Raw genomic sequence first — 19,919 nt, 5'->3', positions numbered from 1 at the left:
CAAATGACATTTTGTATAGCAGTCATAACAAAATGCATAGCAAATTGCTATGCAATACCAGGAAAATTATTCCCTGCAGTTCAGATTGCAGTGGTTGGAAGCTTCAACAGCAATTGCGTCGTAACTTCATAACTTTTCTCCTTTTTCGGGGAAAAAATGTCTCAGAGTTCCAAAAATGGTTCATGATTCGACCGTCGTCGTTTGCTCTGAGTTTGCGTCATTGCGATCTCATGTGGTAGCTAGAACTGCCCCCGGTAGACCTGTTCCTGGTTGTGTGTCCACCCATCCCAAGCTTGGGGAAGCCACAGGATCGGATACCTCGACAGATGTTGGAGGGCCGGTACAGATCTACTGGAGGATGGTGGGCTACGTTCGTTTTAGCCGAGAAACAGGTACCGGAGGACCGGAGGACTGCTGCGAATGGTCACCGCAAAAACCGTAACCACGGAATACTGGACACAAAGTTTAAATTTACCCGGTAGCTCCAGATTGTTCACTAGTGTAAGACCGTACTTCTAGTGCTTCTTCGGACACGAGTGACAAGGATGACGGAAGTTGACGTGGAGCTACAGTTATGACTTTGGGTTCTGGCGTAGGCTGGTGTGAATGTTGAGATATTGACGAGCTGACAGTGAGATCGTGTTGCATGTCCGGGCCATGTTCTCGACTGCTGGTACCTGTTTGCTGGGAAGCCGCGTAACGACCGTGGACTCTCACAATTTTATAGACTGACAAAATGAAGATCCCCACGAATATGACTGGGAGTGTGTAGAGGAGGATGTCTTTGTACAAGCCTGGAATTTAGGTAATCAACACAAAACAGGATATGCTTGTGATTGAAGGATTATCTAGGGATTATAGTATACGTGGTATATGCTGTTTTAGCCTTCAGTGTTGTACTCGGTTTGATTAACATAACAATACTGTTTAGATTGGAAGCTCAAACTTCACATTTATCAGCACTGGTTCAAGATGGCACAGCAAAACTTCACCATCTCTGAGTAGGGCCCTATTTCTAATTGACAATGTAATCTGAGGGATTTTTATCGAGAGAATAACGTACACTTAGCTGCTGATAATCATGACTGAATCGTATCATTGCTTAAATTATGACAAAAATACTCACGATTTAGATCCTTTTGGCCTGGGACGTAACACGAGACGACAGCTATCTCTTCGCTCTGACAGTGATTGTCGGGGTTTCCCAGCCCGGAGTGGCGGCAGTCGACCAGTGTCGTTTCCCAACCATCGCATTCGATATTGTTTAGCATGATCCTCCGTGAACCAATGTCTAAATCTATATTACCCTGCCAATCCAAATACATTAGATGAAAGTTGAGTTTCAAGAGTAAATGTAAAGCTTTCATAACTACTGAATACAACGGCACAAAATGACAAAAAAAAAATGTAGCTGAAATCTGATGAAGCTGGAGAATTCTTGCTCTAAACCGATCTTTGTCATGTTTGTTGCTTATTGGGAACCCTACCGTATATCTCATCTTATCTATTGTAATCTAGGCTATTTTCTTTTTTATTTGAAGTGATTTGTTTTTGTGTGTTTAATCTGTACTTTACCTACTTCCATGCTTCTATATTTGTTGTAATCAACTTAGTCAGTTAGTGCTTGAAACGTGTTTGTAGTAAGGGCCATATAAATTTCATATTATGTGAATACCTTTTGCTATCATTGCATCACATTAAGAGCGCATAAAATCAATGGAAAACAGATTCACCCAAACACTTTTTCTTCATCTATTTATGTGCAGATGAATGTCACTACTCAAGACTCTACATGATTTCTAAACAGGTAGATGTTGCACTTTGATTCTGAATGATAGTCAGAAGAGAAAAGGAGATCATGTAAACATAACTTCACATTTTTTTTTTTTCCAACAATGGAAAGACATCCGAGATACGAGAAAAAGTCAAAACGTTTGAAGTTAAATCCGTTGGTGATGTATTCGTTTGTTTATTCGCAAGGGTGATGTATTAACCTCACGCTTCCTGTGTAGATTACTATAAATACAACACAATTCTATCGTACCGCAGGATATGCGTTTGCCCCACCGAAGTCCAGCTGTCTGCAGGCGACGTCGGCGTTTGCCTTGGACCAGCTATCAGCGCACACCGCTCCCCAACTCTCGGCATATTGCACCAAGAGCGCGCCTTCGTAAGATGCACCATCCGACAAGCAGTTTGGAATTTCCATTTGCATTTCCCCGTCGCCTTCCCAGTGCTCTGAGGATTAGGAGGGAAATGCAGGTGAAACACTTATTTTACCAGTGGGCAAATGATAGTTTCAGAATGACTTAAAACTATAAGTGCAAAACACGTCTAATATCTCGACAAGATGATGATGTGTATGTTCATTATATACGTACATGTAAACGTATCGTTGCTCATACTTAAAGGACAAGTTCACCTTCATAAACATAAGGATTGAGAAAATGTAGCAATATTAGTAGAACACATCATTGAAAGTTTGAGGAAATTGGACAATCCGTTCAAAAGTTATGAATTTTTGAAGTTTTTGTTCAGTAACCGCTGGATGAGAAGACTACTGCAGTGTGTGAATAACTTAGATGTCACATGCGTACAACAATATAACGAAAATATAAAGAGAATTTCACAAAATTTCATCTTTTGCAAAAAGTACACATTCCCTCGACTCGTTACCGACAAATGTTATGGGTAATATTATTCCCCCTGCCTTTAGAAAGAGTCAAGTCAAGTGCTCTTTTATTATGCGAAAAAAGTGAAAATATGTTGAATTTTCTTTACATTTTCTTTATACTGTTGTACGCATATGACTCACAAGCTGTAGTAGTCTCCTCATCCAGCGGTTCCAACACAAAAATTTTAAAAATTCATAACTTTTGCATCGATTGTCCAATTTTCCTCAAACTTTCACTGATGTGTTCTACTAATATTGTTGCATTCTCTCAATCCTTATGTTTATGAAGGTGAACTTGTCCTTTAAGGAGGAAAAAGGAGACACGCAAGAGAAACTTACGTTGTATCTCAAATATCAGCTTATCACATAGCGGATGTCAAACCTAAAATTATAGTTTCATTATTTTATGATGCTAGTTTTTCTAAACAATCAGTACAAAATTGTTAAGACTTCAAGTCGGTATGCCAGATCGAATGTGACAAGCAAATATTGCAGCCGTATGGACAGATTCCATCTATAAACATTTGAAAGGCTGTCATATAAATGCAAGATTTTCAATTACATGTGTATTTTGCGAAATCATGTGTGCGCATTATCTTGTTTCAAATTATTGTGTTTAATATAAATTATGACAAAATTGTTGTAAGTTTGATAGGCATAGTATCAAGTAGTCGAAAAAACTAGGAAAGAAATCAGTGATTATGACATTTTGTCGGAACGCAATAACGAGAGATCACTAACCTTCGGGAAGTCCCCTGATGAGTTCGTCATGACATGCTATCTTGGCCAACTCGTTGCTGTGGCACGTGATATTGTTTCCGTCTTGAGACCACGTGTGTCGGCACTCTCTGAGACTGGATTCCCAGCCTCCGCACTGGACATCGCTAATATAGCTCGTCCACAGGCTAGCATCGGAATCGATGTCGTCCTGATATGTCAGAAAATAACACTCGACTAAACAATCGGAGGTAAATAATTTGCATTGAGACAAAACGTTGAACACCATTTTAAGTTCAAGCTATATCGATTACAATTGAATTTCCATGTTACCAGTTGGGGTTTCCGGTACACAATAGCCAGTCGCCGCAAGTGATTCGGTTGTTTTTATTTATGTTAACCCTACAAAGCCCAAGGGGGGGGGGGGGGCACATTGTGCCCCCTACCAGATTTTCATTTGCCACTCCTTTGCCCTTCATCCAATTTCAAGCAAATTTTGTGACTTTTCCTAAGATCTTATTGCAAACATTTTGATATATAATTTAGCTTTATTTGATATTGCTGGTTGCCATGGCAACCATAAACTAACAACCATGTCAGTCAGATTTTGCGTCTTTTCTTTCTGTTCCAGTTTCAATAACAGTAGTAACAATATTACAATGACTGTATGAAATGGGCGTTTCTTGGCTGAAATTTGCTGAAGAAGCAAAATGTGAAGTAATTATGGTCTTGAAATGTTTTTCTTATTATTTCCTGTTTTTATGTGACAAAGGCATAAGACAATAGATGTAATATGGATAACTGAAAACAACAGTATTTTCCAAAGATTACCCTTCTATTTTGTGTCATTTTGATTCCTTCACCCAGGTTATCCCTGTAATATCATTAGTTTATCATATTATCAATCTGCAAACTCAAAATTCCAATATTATGCAAATATGAAATGTAATAACAAAACATGTACCTATCCAAAAACATTTCATCACAGGTCTCATAATGTATTTCTTTATGTTGTGAATAGCGCCCCCATGTGGTGACCTTGAGAAATTTCAACCATAGCAAATAATAAGATTACACCTGCTTATCATTTGTGGCAAATATGAAAATGATTGGTCTATAATAAGACATATTTACTGAGGATAAAGAAATTTACAGAAAAATCATGTTTTTAGGATATTTCCTATGTATTTCTCTATATTTTTGTGAATAGCACCCTCCATGGGTGACCTTGAGAAAATTCAAATGTACGGTCATGTAGAGTATGAGCTGCTCTACCCATGTGTCAAATATGACGATGATACATGCAATAATAGAAAAGTTACATGGGCGGCACGTGCCCCCCTTGGGCCTTGGGTCAAACTAGATTGGGCTTAATAGGGTTATCCAAGGTAATCACTGTAACGCACAAGATTTGAAACCTACTCATGTTACGGGCTCTGTACATAGATTAGATATACATCAATAACATGTGGCATCAAAATCGATGAAGCTTGGCAACATACAGGTGAGGTCCCTTCGGAGGCGCCGTGGAATCCAAGCTGCTTGCAGGCGACATCTGAATTCTCCTGCGACCAGGTATCGGCGCAGAACCTGCCCCACGACGACGATGAACCCGAGAATACAAGGACCACGCCTGCGTATGGCCGCGTCCACTGGGACTGGCGGAGGGAGGGAAGCAATTGTAGATCGCCGTCTACGAAATGATCTATGGTGGTTTGAGTGAAGATCAAGAAATTATGAAGCATTAATTCGAACGCAGAGGATTGACTCAAGCGATTCCAGACCGAAGCCGCGGTAGTAATCACTTCTATAATGTCAAAAAGGTGAAATCGACCGCACAGCACATCTGACGGTTTGAATAACTTATGCATGACGTTAGTTTCGTTGTCATGACATTTTCTGACACTTCATAAAGAAAGCACATAATTTTGTATGCGCCAGGATGAATACTGGGAAAGTGATTGTAGGAGAAATTATTCTTGTCAATCTTCTAGCTGAAGGAGTCTTTACAGCTTTTAAATTTAGCAGGTAAAATAGAATTATTTTCTTAGTAGTGACATTTACGTCGGCTTCTCGCGAATTCTCGGAGGAAGACTGGTATCTATAAAGCTGGAAGGTTATTTTTTCACCAAGGATCGTATCATGGAAACCTTATATTATTTCGCCAGAAGACAGCGATGTTACTTTTTTTTTTTTTTTGTCGGCAAAACTCGTACGTCTAACAATTGTACCGGCTTTTTGATTTAGGAAGCACATGTAACTCTACCGGTCCGTATAACGGACTGACTATACCGGTATGTAAATTATATAGTTTTGACAGGCATACCTTCTTGTGAACAAACCACACCAGCATCCTCGCTGTGCGTGCAGTCATGGATAAACATTCCATTGTGGACGCACTCAAAGATGTCTTCATTCCCCTCCACACATTGAACCTCATCTAAAAGAATCTGGCCCGAACCGTTACCAAATTGTGCCAAGTCCGGTGCTTCCTCTACACCAGGAAATCCCAGCATGCGACACACCACGCCGGCATCGACGAGGTCCCATCCGTCATCGCATACTGAATTCCACTCGCCGTCGTAGTAGAGTTCGACCGTACCCTGATAATCCGAAGTACTTCCAACCAGCCGCACTGAATAGAAATAAAACAATGTTTCCTCGTGTTTTGAGTGTGTGAGTGAAATGAAGAATGTCGAACTAAATGTATTTTCATTAATATAAACTCACATCAAGTGAAAAGGAGGCCTAATGTTCCAAATTAATGTTCTATACGGATTGCCATGACATAAACTATCAGCGATTCTGTGACAACCTATATCATAAAATAAGCTTTGGAATCTCTGCAACCTGATTGGTCAATTTTTATGCACTGATTTTTACTGATCCACACTGAGCCATGCGTCCGGTAAAATCCGAAAGCAAGGCTCAAGTCTTGTATAGTGTAGTGGGTGTACCGGACGCATGATGGGGAAAATTGTTGTACCATTTCATGAATTTACGGGCCCACTTTATTCTTGCGGTCGGCTACACGTCACTTCCGGTTGACTGGAGTGAAAACAAACAGCTTGCAAGCGCTAAGCCTGCATAATGCGCGCATACTGACTGCATGCTGTGCATGTGCGACGTGTATAATTTATGTGCAACTCTACGCAGCTCGATCAGACATGGGGACTGTTTTTCATTATTCATTTTGTCATTTGTGCCATCATTCATGAGATACATGCATCATGTCTTGCCAGCAATATTCTAAAAATCTGGATCCTGTCGATCGATCGGTCCCGGTATTTTGCCAAGTTTAAGGCGGCCGGACTGGACCTGTGCCCGTATGAAATCGCGGCAGGACTCTGGATCAACGACCCGACAAAATGGCCAGATGTGCAGTAGAACCTCTTTGAGTAGGCCCTACCCCGATATCTACGCTTACTTAGTGCCTCATAGAAACTTCAGGTAGGTCTAACGTTAGTACTGTAGTACTTAGGGTAGGGCCTAATTTAGAGTAGGCCTAGGGCCTAATCCTGCCACCCGCACAGCTACAGTACCAGCTTGCGCTAGCGCTATGCTCGCGGGGCGCCCCGGCAGAAAACACGTACAGCGTTCACTCCAGGCTCACGCGAGTGGTTTGTTTTCACTCCAACGCTATCCATGACCCCGTGACACGCAAAATACCCGGATGTCCGACCATGAGAATAGCACAAATGATGCACAGGCCTATTTCGTGGATCAGTGAGAAATGGATGTTCTCGTTTAACTTTGGAACAGTCTATAAAACCCACTCGCTGCGCTCGTTGGTTTAAAACAGTTCCAAAGTTTAACTCGCGCATCCAATTCTCACCGATCCACTCTGTCCTGTGCATCATTTGTATACTACCAGTCCATTTACTCTGATGATCACGTATTCCATTTTTTCCTTTAAATGGTGTCTTTGAAAATCATGATTGCGACAAAGGGGAAAATTCCCTAACTGTGACTTCGGCAGCTAGAATGTAGTACTCAAAATGATTAAGTATCAACATTCTTGGAGCCAAACGTTACGTAAATTAATGTAGCAATGAGGATGTGTTGAGCTTACCCCTCCTCGCACAGATGACTGACGCGTCCTCTGAATGGTCACAATCGTTTTGGTAGAGTCCTGAATTCCAGCAGATTAGCAGGTTAGCCTCGTCACCGTAACAACTAACATCATCAAGTAGGATGGTACCGGATCCGGGACCAAAGTGTGCGCCCGAGAGAGCCATCGCTGCGTCCGGGAATCCCAACATCCGACATACAACGCTAGCGGCCCTGTAATCCCAGCCGTCGTCACACACCGTGCTCCACGTGCCGTTGTAGTTGATCTCCACTCGACCTTCCCGGTCACTGCTTCCGTCGGCTAGTCGTACGTCTAGCTCGATCTCAGCTATACCAATTCCTGTTAGATTAATTATACATGCAATGTGCCAGCAGATAGTGTGTCATTCATTTTTGCAGTACGTTAAGCATGTGGACATTCGACAAACATCGCAATGGTTCGAGGTAGTCTACATGCCAGGATTTCTAAACTGGTCTAAATGAGAAGATGCTGAAAAGTACATGAAGGTTTAGAGAAGGAAGAACAGTACTTTCATGGGCGATCTGATTGCATGACTGGGGAGGAGAAGATCTCTTTCAGTAGAATAAGGAGGCTAAATTCCATCTGGAAACAAGAATACTACAGACTTGGATGATTTGTTACTTGCTTTCTTTCACCAAAGAAAAGCAGTGAGAGCTATAGCCCCCCTCATCGAGGTCAATCTCATCTTGAAGTACATGTCTCACTATGAGTTTGAAAAGGTTTCATATGAGGTGCGTATGTTGTAAGACAGAGAAGAAGCCACTACATCGTCGTCATGGTATAACAATTCGTATTGTACATAAAGAGACAGAGTAAAACTGCATGTTTAATTCTAGGCTATGATGTCTACATGGACTTTAGCAATAGTACGTGTACTACGGTCAAACTGATAAGTTGCAACATGGGTTCCATGACATTTGCCCCTGCGACAAATGCTCCCACGAAGTACCTGCACGTTAAGCCAAACATAAAACCTACCCACAAATATAACTCTTACCATAATCCTAATCCTAACATCAAACTAAATCTACAACCCTATCACAACCTTAACCCCTAACCCTAAATCCTTGGAGAAAATAAGACAGGAGCAATTGTCGCAGGAGCGAATGTCGTGTCACCTGCAACATGATCTATAAAATTCAAACACGGTTAATACTTGATGAATGCATCCGGGATATGTCTCTAACTTCCTGCGAGCACACAACACCAGCAATCTTGCGGCGCGCACAGTTATGGCCGAACAACCCGCTATGGGAGCAGTCAAGGATGTCCTCGTCCTCTGGGTCACATTGTATGTGGTCGAGGAGAATCCTGCCTAAGGTGCCCTCCAATCGCTCTAGGCTGATTGCTTCCTCCGCGCCGAGAAAGCCCAACATGCGACACACCACGCCGGCATCGATGATGTCCCAGTCGTCATCGCAGATCGAATTCCACGTGCCGTCGAAGTAGATTTCGACCACTCCCTGGTAGTAAGAATTAACCCTGCTCAGCCGCACTAGGATGGGAGAAAAGGGAGGAAGTGGTCAAAACGAAAGTAGAGGGACCAGAGTATCTACAGGTAGCACAAGTGCTTGTGTTCTCTCAAAGCAGATTCACGAAAATATCACTCTTTTCAAGCAATAAATGTCTGCTACTTTATGCACGGGGAAAGAGATTCAGCTCTTGATTGGACGGAGGCGAGCAAATGAATGGTTCCCTCTTCAATAAGAAACTAAGTGGACGATATCGAATTCCCTCAAATAATGGGAGAGAAAGAGGGTTAGAGACAGAGATCTTGATCTCAAATAATTAACACATTGCTTCGTACAATGTAGTGTGTATTCAGATACGACGATATCAAAGTCGTCTGAGAGGGTTGACTCATTCTTGCATCTAAACTATGAAGGATTGTACTGTAGCATCATTGTGATAATTTAGTCGTCTAATTTTTTTGTTCTGTTATTTCATCAAGGTGACCTACATGTTCAAGTAATGTCTAGAAAGGTACGTTATACCTTTCCTCGCACAGACAACTGATGCGTCCTCGGAATGATCACAGTCATGTTGGTAGGTTCCCCGATGCCAACAGGACAGCAGGTTAGCCTCACCACCGTAACAACTGACGTCATCAAGTAGGATGGTCCCGAATCCGGGACCAAAGTGTGCGCCCGAGAGAGCCATCGCTGCGTCCGGGAATCCCAACATCCGACATACAACGCGAGCGTCTCTGTAGTCCCAGCCGTCGTCACACACCGTGCACCATGTGCCGTTGTAGTTGACCTCGACCCGACCTTCGCGACCACTTCTTCCGTCTGCAAGTCGTACCTCTACCTCAATCTCAGCTACATCAGTTCCTGTTGGATTTGTGTGATCACAGCGAAGATACATGTCATGTTAAACTTCCAAGAATCCCAGCACTAATGGGAAGGTACATTTATTTCCCTCCTCTGGACAAGACATCAGTTTGATTTATATTCCCTAGACTGCACATCATACAATCACTAATATCCACCTTTGAAAGGGAAGCTAACTGAGCTTTACTTGTCATTATTGTTATCATGATTCCAAAAATTGTGAAAGAAATCAAATAAAATTCACTATCGCAACATACTGTTCAGACAGAGACAGAGTACTTTACTGAAAACGAAGACTTACCCGAACACGTCACACCGGCGTCTTCATTGTGATAACAGTCATGTGTCAAAAAGCCGTTGTGTAAGCAGTCTTCGAGACTTTCCTCGTTGCCCAAACAGTACACATTGTCCATGATGATGGGACCCTCTCCCTCACCAAACTCGGCCCGATCATGGGCCTCCTCTGCCCCTGAATACCCCAACATCCGACACGCAACCTCAGCCTCGGCTAGGCTCCACCTATCGTCACAGACTGTTCCCCATGTTCCGTTGTAGTAAAGTTCGACACGTCCTTCTCTGACATTGGACCCTCCAACAAGCCGGATTCGGAAAACACTAGGCTGCCTTGTGGACGGAACATCTATAAAGGGTATTTGATTTTGAGTTATTAGTTCTAATGGAAATTCATTACTAGTGTGGTAATTCAACAGGGATGTTAACCTCCTAAACAGCATTGCAGTATTTTCAGGGTCGAAAGAATGCGGCATATTTTCGAGGAAAAGCAGTATGTGAGCTCTCCTTGAATAGGCATGTGTAGTAATATAATATGGTGGAAATAGTATTTTTCATGAAATCTGCAGCATGTTTGGCAAACACACATACACACAAACAGTTCAATTACTGCAACAACAAAAAAAAAAAGAAAAAGAAATAATAATTATCTGTGAGTATGGTTGGCATCTCTGTGTTAACCATTAAACTTCAGTGCTTTCCGCTCTACCCACGACAAAGGGACATTGCATGACGCATTAGAGCTCGAAATGCAGGCAGCATTTTATAAGATACTTATAGTAGTGGCTCTATAGTAATCATCCTCCGAAGATAATAATTATTTGTGCTACGAATTCCATCGAAATGGAATATATTCCAATAGGATTCCAAACAGCTGCCATTATAACTGAGGTGATATCAACACGGCATAACGTCTTCACTTGTTCTGTCGAGATTGTCGATGAGATTCTAATATTTCAGTTGCGAAGATATTTGGAGTTGTGTTTCTAAAATTGTCAGAGAATATCGGGTATCAGATGCTAAGTAAGTTGGTCCTATAGTATAATGAACAAAGAACTTCAACGAAAAACACTATCACCGGGTGATGTTTGTTGCGTTTTTTGTAGTTCTGGTGGCTCAGATGATGTCCTATTGGCTATATTGAAACATAATAATGCTGTACGTAGATGCCCTTTGATGTGCTGCATATTAGGCGAATCCAATTATAATTAGTCCTCGGGACAGGCATATTTTTTTTTTTCGCTACATCGAAATTTTGTTATAGCCCAACGTATAAAGTGTACACATGCAGTAATGATGTTTAATTGACTATAAACTTTGGAACTTAAACTTTGACTTCCTTGTATTAAAACGAAATATGTAACAAAAATATATAAAACGAAAAATATGAAACGAACAGCTCTATAATAACACATACTACTAGACTCTATAGATATGGTCTACTGTCGACTGTATTCTAAAACTTGGTTGGTTATAGCGGGTGTACACTGCACATAAGTCACCAGCAATAGCAGCATCTTAAAAATGACGGATTTGCGTGAAGACCACAGGCAGAGAGTACGAGTATGAAACGATAAGACTAAGGTAAGAGAAAGAGATGATGTGATGAGGTAGAAAATGAAGACAGTGATGGACAAAATGTGTAACGAGAAGTAAAAAAAAAAAGAAAAAAAAAGGAAAGAAGGAAAAAAAAAAGAAACTCTATCAAGAGTGAAACTTAACTTATAAGGCCCTGGCCTAGCCTAGCCCTAGCTAGGTCTAATTTGTTTTCTTTTGTTATGCCAACGGTATCTTTTCTTCCCCTGAATCATAAACTGAACACCTTTACACCACTGTTGAATTTTCATTTTGAAAATACTTGTCGAGAGTAGATACTAGAACCTAAAAGCGCTGTTGATTTTACATAACTGTTAGCTAGGCGAAGTAGCAACTTATCTAACGGTTAGGGTCTAGATTTCCTACACCAATCTAACGTTAGATTCTAACTAGTATAGCCTAGCATCTAGGCTAACGTTACTTAGACTTAGTAGGTTAGGGCGTCTACACGCAAGGCCAACAACACGCCCATTGTGTATTAAATTGATAGGTAGGCCTAGACGCTAGTTACATTTTCAAGAGATCAAAATTAACTGCTTTGTGATTTGAAAGTCTTCAATGGAGTTCTTATATGAATAACGTTAGTAGTACTGTGGAGCGTGGTAGGGCCTACGTCATTCGTGATAACACAAATCTAAGTCTAAGTTTAGCAATACCGTATTAGGAATAAATAGGCCCTACGTTAGACCTAAGTTACACTAAACAGTTACACGTTGAATAACGTTAGATTTCTACAGTCTAACGTTACACACTCGTCAACTTATTTCCTGCATGTTAATGTAGAGCACTAGAATCTAGATCTAAAAATCTAGACTCTACATGATTAAAGTAGGTGTAGGCATTCTAGAGTATAGACCCTCTATTACCCTTTAACGTTAGCCTTTAAAAAAAGCCTAACCCTATAAACCGTTGTTAGACCTGACGTTTAAACGTTTTAATATTCCTACACGTACACGTAGGCTACACTAACTTGTTAGGGCCCATGATGGCTAGGGGTCTATAAACTACATGTTACACTGCCACTGGCCCACTGCGTTCTTAAAACCTGACATGATGGAAAAATATCTAATGACAAGTGCAGTTCTCTTTTGAAGTACAAAATAATATAGAAACTCACAAGTATATGATCCTGTCACACTGCATACAATGGCAGGGAGAAGAAGCAAACACCTTAGAAGATGAAGGATATCCATGTTTGTTGAACCCTTCTCTTTCAGCGCAAGACATTTTACGACCACTGATCGACTCGACGGCGACGCGAATAAACACGTCATTGCCAGCGTATGCGTATAGTAGAATTTGCCTAGCGCCTTAGCCGTAGTGTCAGCTAACTGAATACTGAGTAGCTAGCTAGCCCAATATGCATGCACTGCAACAAACTTTGGTTGCATGATCCGATCGATCCCTAGCTCTGACGTTTAAGTACACTAAACTGCCGTGTTATGATGGCACGCGCCATATGCATTGCGCATTGGCATCCGGCCGTGTGTACGTCCGTGCTTGTTGGCTAAAAAGTGCTCGTACCGCAGCCCACAGGTAGGTACGGTAGGTACGAAACACAAACAAATCACAGCGTACAATCAATACGCTGGTAGTCGCACTGTATTATCATACGTCGTAAATAGAAATTTACAGATAATGAACATATTTTGTAAACAAAAGTTTGTCTTAAAAAAATGTCGTGTAGTAAACGTTGATGGACTACTATTATGTCACGTAGGGAAAGAAGTGTACTGCGTTGTTTGAAGATCGTGTGCATTATTATCCATACAGACACTGGCGTAGCCGGGGGGGGGGGGGGCGATGGGGGCGATCCCCCCCCCCCCCCCCCTAAGATTTGGACCGGGGATTTGGGAGGCGGAAAAAAAAATGCGTGCTATGCATGCACATGAAGCGGGTCTCCTTTGCAACCTTTCATCAAATAAGTTTTTTTTTTTAATATTTCACTCAAAGTGTGCACCAGATCATTGAATTTCAATTCAAAATATGCAAAATCTCTCGTGCTTGGGAGGGGGATACCCCCTCCCAAACCCTCCCCTCTGTGCCTCTTTCCCTAGCTTAGTACACTTTTTAGATTTACAAAAAAATGATGAATAATTCTGAGTGCACAAGACTTATCACTTATATTCCGAAAACTCGAGGTTCCCTCATGTATAAGGGGAATTTCCCCTTTTAATCGACCGTTTCCTCCCTCAGTCCCCCCATCAGTTGTGGGTGTGTGTGTGTGTGTGTGTGTGATATTTTCCAAATGTTGATTCCATCAAATGTGCGTAGATGAGATATCTCAATTTCAACCTTAAAAGGGCAAAAGCTCAATCGGAAGGGAAGGGTGGGGATAACACTCGCCCACGCCTTCTCCCCGCTCGCCCGCCCTCCCCCCTTCCGCCATGCATAGAAGTAGACTGTGGCTATACCCAGATCGCTTTATTTCAATTCTAAAAACGCAAAAGCTCCGAGAGGAATCCCCCTTCCCCTAAGCTCTACCTCACTAGACTTTATACATACAGTGTACACACAGATGTTTCACATTCGGAATAAGAGCTAAATTCCGTAATTTTATCACTTCGATGAAAAAATATTGCACCAAAAATTTGCAACAGATCGCTGAATTTCAGGTCTGAAAATGCAAAATCACCTTCGTGTGGGAGGGGATATTCCCCTATCTACACCCTCGTGTGCATGCTTTTTTTGTTTGACTGATGAACAGACAGTGTTCATGATATTCAGTGTAAGAATCAATACAAGGAGATTATTTAAATGACACCATTATAGGCAAATTGTTCAATAATAATCTACACTAAAATATACTGCAACTTTAAACAAGTGGGACTGTTTCTACTCGTTAAAACACGCAAAAACATGCATCAAATTGCACCATTTGCAACATCAAAATGCAAAAAGTTCTCACCGGGCGTTCCCAACGCCCTCCCCTCCCCCTTCGCTCTCTCGGGTTCAGTCACGTTCATGATATTCAGTGAAAAGGATTAATACAAGAAGCGTATTTAAATGATAGCATTTTATAGGCAAATTGTTCAATGATAATCTACATTAAAATATACTGCTACCTTAACCCTGCTTTTGAGTGGGACTGTTTCACGTCGATAAAACGCGCAAAAACATGCATCAAATTGCACCATTTGCAACATCAAAATGCAAAAAGTTCTCACCGTGGGAGGGGAGACACCCCTCCCCTCCCCCCTCGCTCGCTCCGCTCGCTCGGGTTCAGTCGCGTTCATGATATTCAGTGAAAAGAACTAATACAAGAGGTGTATTCAAATTATACCATTAAATAGGCAAATTGTTCAATGATAATCTACATCAAAATATACTGCAACCTTAAACAAGTGGGACTGTTTCAACTCGTTAAAACACGCAAAAGAATGCATCAAATTGCACCATTTGCAACATCAAAATGCAAAAAGTTCTCACCGTGGGAGGGGGGACACCCCCTCCCACACCCTCCCCTCCCCCTTCACTCGCTCCGCTCGCTCGGGTTCAGTCGTGTTCATGATATTCAGTGAAAAAAATTTATACAAGAAGTGTATTTTACTTATACCATTTTATAGGCAAATTGTTCATTACTATAATCTGCACTAAAATATACTGCTACCTTGAACAAGTGGGATTGTTTCACGTCGATAAAACGCGCAAAAACATGCATCTAATTGCACCATTTGCAACATCAAAATGCAAAAAGTTCTTACCGTGGGAGGGGGACACCCCCCCCCCCCCTCGCTCGCTTCGCTCGGGTTCAGTCGCGTTCATGATATTCAGTGAAAAAAAGTTATACAAGAAGTGTATTTATATTATACCATATTATAGGAAAATTATTCAATGATAATCTACATCAAAATATACTGCAACCTTAAACAAGTGGGACTGTTTCACGTCGATAAAACGCACAAAAACGTGCATCTAATTGCACCATTTACAACATCAAAATGCAAAAAGTTCTTACCCTCCCGCCCCCACCCCAAGATCAAATCCTGGCTACGCCGTTGCATACAGAGGATTTTTAGAGCCCGAATACAAGTGTTATTTTGTCGACGCACCTCATAACCTCCGACCCACTTGGAAAGTTTGTTGAACTCGACTAATATTTTTTGCCGAGGCGACCAATATTTAAAATATTGGACGGCAAGAGGGGGATTCCCCAAAATTTTTATAAACTGCACCGTGGTTGGTTGAGATATATACGAGATGACCTGAAATATGCAGTAAAAACGTCTGTGATTGGTCAATCACGAACTAACTAAAATATCGTTTCTTCTAAAATTCTGTGTTTATACGAACAAATTTATAAATCAATTAGTTGAAATTGTTTTTATACAATTTTTTTCAAAATATCACTTTCATAACAGGAAATTAAATATAGGTTTGATGAAAACAAGTTGCATTTTTGTGTGTGTGTGTGTGTGTGTGTGCATGCAGGCGACGATTGATCAGCTCAGCGCTACTGCTAGATAGCCCGCGCGCGATATGCAAATACAATGTAGCCGCCGCCCGGCCGCCGCTTGCATTTGCATGCGCGATATGCATATTACAGTACGTTATGTGTTACTAAGTACAGTTACACTAGGATAAGACAGTACTAGTAATTCGATCTTTCACGATCTACGGTAGATATGACGTGAATTGTTTCTCAGATCTCGGATACAAAATTAATACATCTAATTCTGGCCTAAATTAGCTAGATCTCGGCCTAACAGTAACATGACGGCTACCGTGGTATGGATACATAGATCACTGTTTTATCAGAGACTGAAGTGGATTAACTTGCACTGAAGAGTGTACATGTACCATACCCCATGTCAGGATCAAGTACAGTAGGAGACCATACAGCACTCGGAGACAGAAAGGGTAGGCCTAAGCTAAGTGAAAACATTCTTTGCTAAAATCCTCTGTAGGATAATAATGATAATATTGGATGTCCTATTTTCGGTTAATACAAGGAAATATTGGACTCGCTAAGCAAAATATTGGACTCGTCTTCGACTCGTCCAATATTTGTGCATATAGCTCGTCCAATATTTCCTTGTATTAATCTCAAGGCCATCCAATATTATATAACTATCTCCACATCTGAGATAGGCCTACAATCGGCTTGAAAGCACCGAGTGTGACAAGTAGGCATTATGTTCCTTTTCCATACAACTTGTATACCGATATCTCACCTTTTAGCACAGATGAACGCTGCCATTCTTTTCTTAAGTGATGATATTATGTAATTTTCATATACTCCAAAATTAAGTTCTTTCTCGGATTTTCCATTTGTAACCACTGCCCATTAAAACCTACGCATGTACGTATAGAATTGAAGAGATGTTATAGAATTCCTCGTTTTGTTCCCAACAGCGTGTAGGATTGGTTTGCATTGTATGCAGACACCTGCTAGAAAAGGCACGTGTGACAGATAAAAAATAACATGATTAGGTAAAGTTGACAAGGATGCCTAAATAGTTACTTGGTATCGTCTCTTGATGTTGGGATGGAAGGTTCTTCGAAACTCCCGAGAAAACGTAAATGTTAAATTTTTCTCTCCCCCCCCACCCCCCCCCCCCCCCCCCCGTTTATGTATCGCAGCTGCCTAGCGGTGGCCAAAAATGAATGTCGAGCCACAAAATTTCAAGAAAGATCATATCTTTTGGTGTCCCGATTGGTCTTAAAATAAATTATCATACAGTGTAGTATATGGACCTACAATAATGACTGTTTACGAGCCACCAGAATTTTAGATTTAAGGACATAGTTATTGTCGAGCCCTGATACCGCCAATCATAATAGTCATATATATTAGGCCTATGTTCAGTGAAAGTCGCCATCTTACACAGTGTAGTATATTCTCAACATCACAGGAACGCTTAGAAATATAGACAAACACTATTGTACGTTAGGTGCATAGTCGGCGTCGCCAGGTTTATTTTCTATGATATTTAAGTCCTAAACACATGTTCAATGCACAATTTTACGGACCAAAGAGATCTTTACGAAACACTGAAGTTGTCAGTCAATTCTTTATTATGTGGGCATGGTCCATACCTGACGTCTGCTTGGAGTAGACAATCCACAAAGTGTCATCATATTCTCTAAAAAAATCGAGTTAAAATTTTCACTCTTGAAAGAGTGAATAACAGAAAAGAGTGAATTCAGACTGAAAAAGGAGTGAATTTTCAGTGAAAATGTTCATTTTCACTCATTTTGGAGTGACCTCAGGGATCACTCCAAGATGTTGGAGTGATCCCTGAGGTCACTCCAAAACTGGTGAAAATGAACATTTTCACTCAAAATTCAATCCAATTTCACTCTAAATTCACTCTTTTCAAAATTCACTCTTTCAAGAGTGAACATTTTCACTCCATTTTTTTAGAGAGTAAGTACGTCTAATATCACATTAAAGTCTGAAAGTTGGGTGTCACAAGATTGTTGCCTAACATGCCCAAAGCGTTTGCGATCAGTACACATACCAAATCTACTATCATCTATACCAAAATTGGATAGGGCCTGTGAAAATTTTGATTACTAGTAGATCATGGTGACTCTATTAGCAGCTAAGTGGAAATCATTTCACTACGCAAGGATTCATTTACATTGCATTATGATTGGCTGCTGTTTAAAGCCTCGTCATAGCTCGGAGGTGGAGGCAAGTCGCTCATTGGCTGGTTAACACTCGGTACACCTGGAGAAGGAGGTGGAATCGTCGTTGGCAACCCTGACAGAAATGTGACGTTGGCATTAGGTGGCATACTGGCGACGATTGTAGGTACAGGAAATGTTGGTCGACTGTGAGCACCGTCTGGTGAGTAATACGTTGTCGAATAGGTAAAGTTGTCCCTTTGAGCGGCGTCTGTTGTACCACATTCATCTGTCCCCATCTCGCTTTGTCCCTGGAAGTCGCTCCGCTCAGTCTGTGGCGCGAGATTTTGGTACGGAGGTGGTTTCGGCGATACCACTGGACTGGGGCTGACCGTGAACGGAGTAAGAGATGCCGGATGGAGCGAGGCACCTGCCACAGGAGGAGGTGCAACCTGTCCACCGTCTGCCTGAGCTTGGGGAGTGTGTATCAGCTCTGGATCTGAATGTGATCTACCTGCGCTTTGCTGCTGGAGACGGAAAGTCAAATCGGCATGACGTGCGGCGCGCCACTGCTTAAACCTGTGAGCCCCGACGCCGCAAATTAACAAAATTACTATGGCATAATACCACTCGAAGGAAAACCCGTGGTCTGCAACTTGTTCACGTTTAATTTGTGCGTATATAAGCAGTATTCGTAATTTATCAGTGTAAATGTCACTTATGCAATGATCGATGCATCATCAATTTCGGGCATATAGATGACAAATATGACAGTGTACAGTATGTGTGTTTGTGTATGTGTGATGTGAGAGAGAGGGGGTGGAGAGAGAGGGGGATGGAGAGAGAGAGAGAGAGAGAGAGAGGGGGGGGAGAGATCATTAGCGACATTAATGCACCACAATGACGACGACAAAATAATAGCAGTAATTCGAATCAAACGATTGATTCGGGGCCTATAAAAATGGGAGTTCATGATTAAAACGGTGAATTCCAGAGTATTCATTGCAGGATCTTAAAATGATAGTAATGATAATAATGATAAAATATTATAGTCTTTTGTATAGCGCATTTCCAATGCTGATCAATGCATGCGCTTTACATCTAAATTCGTCCCGATGACAAAATCAAAGGGAATATAACACTAATACTAACTTTGTATTATGACATTGGCACCGATTAGTATAATAATGCCGTACTATACTGTTCATTAGACATGACTTTTTATGACGATGCACTCGAACAGAAAAACTGATGATGGATATAATATTCCCGTACAGATTTTGGCCGTCATACTGTCCTGAGAAAAATATATTTAGCGAATACAATATAAAACATAAAATACTGAAGAAATGTAATACTCAGATTGTTCCGGTAATCAAAATGATGGTGAAAAAATGGGGCATAATAATTTGTTTTTAGGCGTTTCTCCTGCAAGCTTCTTATTTCACGCTCTTTCTTATTTCTCTCACTCTCACCATACACACCCTCTCTACCTCTCTCTCTATTTTGTACTTTCTGTCTCTCTCCGGATCTCTTTCTCTTTCCTCAAAAATAATATATAATCTTATGTATATAAAGGGTTTGCTCACCAAATGGGTTGTTTTAAACATTTTGAGGTATAATAATGTCACCACCATACAGC

The 19,919-nt window shown here is 41.2% G+C and overlaps 1 protein-coding gene across 1 annotated transcript; it reads right to left on the bottom strand.

The window, feature by feature from the left end:
• Window positions 1–471: 471 nt before the first annotated feature.
• Window positions 472–12,756, bottom strand: LOC139735467 (scavenger receptor cysteine-rich domain-containing protein DMBT1-like). The gene is made up of 11 exons (XM_071646223.1): window positions 12,720–12,756; window positions 10,119–10,457; window positions 9,479–9,817; window positions 8,641–8,979; window positions 7,464–7,802; window positions 5,718–6,026; window positions 4,894–5,096; window positions 3,416–3,602; window positions 2,045–2,238; window positions 1,127–1,307; window positions 472–794 (listed from the first exon to the last, which is right to left on the bottom strand). The coding sequence occupies exons 1-11, from the start codon at window positions 12,754–12,756 to the stop codon at window positions 472–474; spliced, it is 2,790 nt and encodes a 929-aa protein (XP_071502324.1).
• Between the last annotated feature and the right edge of the window lie 7,163 nt (window positions 12,757–19,919).

Source organism: Diadema antillarum, unplaced genomic scaffold, assembly GCF_040938485.1.
Source record: "Diadema antillarum isolate AM-2024a unplaced genomic scaffold, OU_Dant_1.0 seq00000581_RagTag, whole genome shotgun sequence".
Taxonomy (NCBI): Eukaryota; Metazoa; Echinodermata; class Echinoidea; order Diadematoida; family Diadematidae; genus Diadema; species Diadema antillarum.
The sequence above is the reverse complement of the archived record's forward strand: the minus strand, read 5'-3'. Positions and strand labels throughout refer to the sequence as shown.

Bases quoted from the DNA above. Each gene is read 5' to 3' on its own strand.
- LOC139735467 (XM_071646223.1), bottom strand. From the start codon at position 12,756: ATGTCAGGTTTTAAGAACGCAGTGGGCCAGTGGCAGT. The intron at 10,458-12,719 runs GTAACATGTAGT...TACCCTTTATAG, and splicing joins CGCAGTGGGCCAGTGGCAGT to ATGTTCCGTCCACAAGGCAG. The intron at 2,239-3,415 runs GTTAGTGATCTC...CCTAATCCTCAG, and splicing joins CATCAGGGGACTTCCCGAAG to AGCACTGGGAAGGCGACGGG.